This window comes from Archocentrus centrarchus, chromosome 16 (genome assembly GCF_007364275.1).
Source record: "Archocentrus centrarchus isolate MPI-CPG fArcCen1 chromosome 16, fArcCen1, whole genome shotgun sequence".
Lineage (NCBI taxonomy): Eukaryota > Metazoa > Chordata > Actinopteri > Cichliformes > Cichlidae > Archocentrus > Archocentrus centrarchus.
Window position 1 is genome coordinate 1,291,284 of NC_044361.1, and position 4,093 is coordinate 1,295,376.

The following is a 4,093-nucleotide window of genomic DNA, read 5'->3' on the forward strand; positions in this document are numbered from 1 at the left end:
GTAAACCCACAGGTGAACTATGAACATTATGCTGCTCTAACTGAATATTAAAGTCTTAAAGTTTTTGACTTGCATGAAGAACTGATTTATATATTTTTAAAGTTCCATAAATATTAAGTATTGTGGCACAATATCTAATAATATTTAATACAAATATAAATATTATGAGCTATATTAGAATGATTTAAATATATTTTAAGGTTTACAATATTCAGTTTCATTAGTTATGTCCAGCTTTATGAATGAATGTGAGAGTCCCACTGGATCCTGTCCACTGGAAATATGATACATATGAAATAAGATGAGTGGAAATATTGTGACGAGCATTTTATTTCACATCATAGGATTTATTTTAATTAATCTTGGTAATGAACTGATATTTTTCCCTGTTTTTTTGCTTTCATATAACCTGGATTCATGCAGGTTAAAGTGTCCATCTTTGGGACAGTGTAGTTTCACCACAGCAGGTTTCATCAGCCACGATATTATGAAGCAGTTTACTGGAAGAACAGTTGTCTTCACATCTTCAGGGACATTTTCCATCAATGTAAGGAAAAGAGGTTCAGAAAAGACAAAGGAAATTATTTTCTGGACTTCTCTGTGATTCTGGCAGCGTGTTGGCAGTGTAGCATTTGGACACATATCACTGCAACTTTTTGGATACATTATTCATTACACCTCAAATCCTGTTCACCAATAATCCAGTGAGAATCACAGACAGTCTGTGCTGTAAGCACCTGATTTAGTTACAGGTTGCTTGAAGATGCACAGACATCCCCGACATTAATGCGTCTTTTACTGTTGAGCCATCCAGCACAAAAAAATGGCTATTTTGAATCTACTTTGTAGTGTATCCATCTGAAAAATGACAAATTAATCCTTTGGGCAAAGATGGAGGACTCGTTTCTTCATACTTCTTAGTAACAAAACAAACTGCACTCAGGTATTAACCCGGTACTCAGGGGGAGTTTCACATGTGACACTACAGTTTTAATAAATATTCTCCCTGCTAGAATAACTTCTCCCAAACTTTCAATTTTCAGTCTCACGAATTAACTGTAAGACTACGTTTATTATCATCACAGAAATTCAAGCACGGCTTTTTTTGAAGACCTCGGTTGCACCGTAAATTCAAATATACAGATAATTAGAGGTGTTTCTGAGAGTAATATTTCTTCTCATCTAAATCTACTGAAAGCTGTGAGCAAAACATATTAAATTAGAAATATTACAGTAGCTTATAGAATTAGTGTGCATCCCCTGTGTTGTATTCATTCAGCACCTAGATGGTAAAATGCCTCCAAATATCAGTGCCGTTTATGGTTACATGCTCGCAGTCCAGCACTTTAGTCCCGCCCAGCCTTCAGTTTCTCCTCCACCGTGTGATCGCCTCTCGAACCGCCCATGCAGGGCGGACTCTTTGCCAGGGTGGGGTTGCTCCGCCACTGCTCAGGAGTCTTTGCCTGGATCGCCAGCGCATGAACACAGCTGCTTAACTCCGCCTTCAAAGCTTCATTAACCAGGCGGTGGCGCTGAATCAATGGCAAGCCCTCAAACTTGGAGCTGACAACAAGGACACGGAAATGGGATTCAGAACCAGGGGGAACAGCGTGCATGTGACTCTCATTGTGGACCTCTAAGTGGTCCGGCTTCAACTCGTCAGTCAGTTTGGTTCTGATCACCCTTTCAACGGGCCGGCTGGGGTCTGGATCCATATGCGGACTGATGTGGACCAAAGGACGGGTTGAGGCGAGTTGGGAGGATATGGGCCGAGCACAGCGGAGGACACTGGGAAGCATCAAGCTGCAGCCGGTGACCACCTAAGAGGGTACAAAAACATTTTAGGTAATGTGACATATTTCTGTTCTGGATCATATCTGAAGAATCAGGTCAGGACGCCGCATGTTGCCCTTCCTGACATGTAGCCCACAAAGGAATATAGTCTCTAAGTACTGGAAAAACTCCAGCTTAGGTGACGGAGCTGCCTGCACAACAGGCAAAACTAAAGAGGGGACAATTTCCTGACAGGTGCAATCTGATATCATCTTACTAATATTTGGGAAATCTCTCCCTGTTCATCCATCCTTCACCGATCTCAGCAAACACTGATCCATGTGTGAGTCTAAAACTCAAAGCAGTTTCCACAGAGACAGCTGAAGATGTAATTTATTTACTAGCTTTAAATTCCTTTGACAGATGATTTTAATCGCTCACTCGAAAAAGACACAACTCACACACATTCAGCGAGTGTTTCCTTAGAGCTGTCCTCTTTTAGTTTTCGTCAATAAAATGTCCATTACACAATAACAGCAACAAACAGCTGCTTTCTTCTGTTTAAGGACAAATTATCTTTCAGAAAAGAGTCGCAGTATTTCTGTGACTATCCCGGTTGGGACTCTATCGACTCACCACACAGCAGGAAAATACCTGTGAGGGTACCGTGGCTCGTGACTGAGGCCTTTATTTGGCCACCGCGACGCTTGGGAGCAGTTTCAGCACCAACACCGACTTCATTCATTCATTCATTCATTCAAGGCACACTGAATCGTCCCAGACCGTCCAGGTGTATCTAATTAGGTTCAGCTGAAAAGTGTCGGAGTTTGAGTCATGAAGCGCACAGGATCCAGTTGTGTAGCTGTGCGTTGGCTGACACGCGTGACGGTTACGGTCAAGTTCACTGACTGATAACGATTTCCTTTCCACGTTCTTTTAACTTCCGGATAATTAAGAAAAAGGAAAGAAAAACTCGCTGCTTGCTGGAGATGTTAGCCAGCCTTCAGAGTAACAGCCATGCGCAGAAGGAAGCTGTGTGTTTACACCGAACATTTTCATACAAAACACACCGACTCTGTGTTCAATATTACACATACATGATGATTAATGAAGGGAACCTTAACCAAAGTAAATCTGGCAACTAACCTTGTGAAACCTTTGGTCAGTATTATTATTCCTGCTGCAGCTGCTACTTCCGTTGGTCTACTTCGGTTCAGATGTTGACAACCAGCGTGTTACTGCCACCTGCTGGGCTGGAGTGGAGATACACGACTCCAAAATGCAAACCCACGGCAGGAGATGGAGGGCTATAATTCCTAAAATGAGGGTATCCCTAAGTCTTCTGTAATTATTGCATTTTAATAACACATCTTCCACTGTTTCCGTCTCTTGGCATGTCTCACAGTGCCCCAGGTGGTGTTTTTCTAACCGGTCTGCATGTGTTTGTTTTCCCATTTTGAGCAGTGTACCTGACTACACGTAATAATATTACTACTGACTGCTCTCACTGAAAGCTTTATTAGGTACCCCTTGCTAGTACTAGCTTAGACCCCATTTTGCCTTAAGAAGTGCCTTAATTCTTTGTGGCATAGATTCAGCAAGGTGCTGGAAATATCCCTCAGAGATTCTGGTCCATATTAACATGACACCATCACATAATTGCTGCAGATGCACATCCATCCATGATGTGTTCCCCCACATCCCAAAGGTGCTCCATCAGATTGAGATCAGGTGACTGTGGAGTCCGTTTGAGTGCAGTGAACCCACTGTGATGTTTAAGAAACCAGTTTGAGGTCAGAGAGATACCTGCTGTGGTCTTCTGCTGCTGTAGCCCATCTGCTTCAAGGTTTGACGTGCTGTGCCGTCTTAGAAGCTCTTCTGCATACTTTGGTTTAAACAAGTGTTTTGTTTTTTTACTTAATTTGCCCTTCCTATCGCCTCAAAGCATTCTTGCCATTCTCCTCAGACCTCTGGCATCAACAAAACATTTTCAGCTAGTGAACTGGGGCCTCACTGGATATTTTCTCTTTTTCAGACCAGTCTGTAAACCTGACAGATGTCTGCGTGGGAAAATCCCAGCAGGTCAGCAGTTTCTGAAATACTCACCATGCACCAACAACCATGCTAAGTTCAAAGTTCTTCCCCATTCCAGTGGTCAGTTTGAACTTATCTACATGAATAAATGTTGCTGATTATACATCTGTATTAACGAGCAGTTGAACAGGTGTACTTAAAGTAGCTGGTGAGTGTATATGCCATTACAGTTAACAGTAATATCAAAAACAACTCTTTTCACTTGTTTATTCATCATGATTCTTTG

General features: G+C 42.0%; 1 protein-coding gene across 3 annotated transcripts; it reads right to left on the bottom strand.

Annotated features, from left to right (window-relative positions):
- Nucleotides 1–325: 325 nt before the first annotated feature.
- On the bottom strand, nt 326–2,996 carry bola1 (bolA family member 1). 3 transcript variants are annotated; one of them, XM_030749959.1, is made up of 2 exons: nt 2,920–2,996; nt 326–1,820 (listed from the first exon to the last, which is right to left on the bottom strand). In XM_030749959.1, the coding sequence occupies exon 2, from the start codon at nt 1,797–1,799 to the stop codon at nt 1,347–1,349; it is 453 nt and encodes a 150-aa protein (XP_030605819.1). In that variant the 5' UTR covers nt 1,800–1,820; nt 2,920–2,996; the 3' UTR covers nt 326–1,346. The 3 variants fall into 3 exon arrangements, with proteins under 3 accessions (XP_030605819.1, XP_030605822.1, XP_030605821.1); XM_030749962.1 differs by lacking the exon at nt 2,920–2,996 and adding an exon at nt 2,410–2,736; XM_030749961.1 differs by lacking the exon at nt 2,920–2,996 and adding an exon at nt 2,428–2,735.
- Between the last annotated feature and the right edge of the window lie 1,097 nt (nt 2,997–4,093).

What these genes read in the sequence shown, in the direction of transcription:
- bola1 (XM_030749959.1), bottom strand. Translation starts at nt 1,799, where the DNA reads ATGCTTCCCAGTGTCCTCCGCTGTGCTCGGCCCATATCCTCCCAACTC.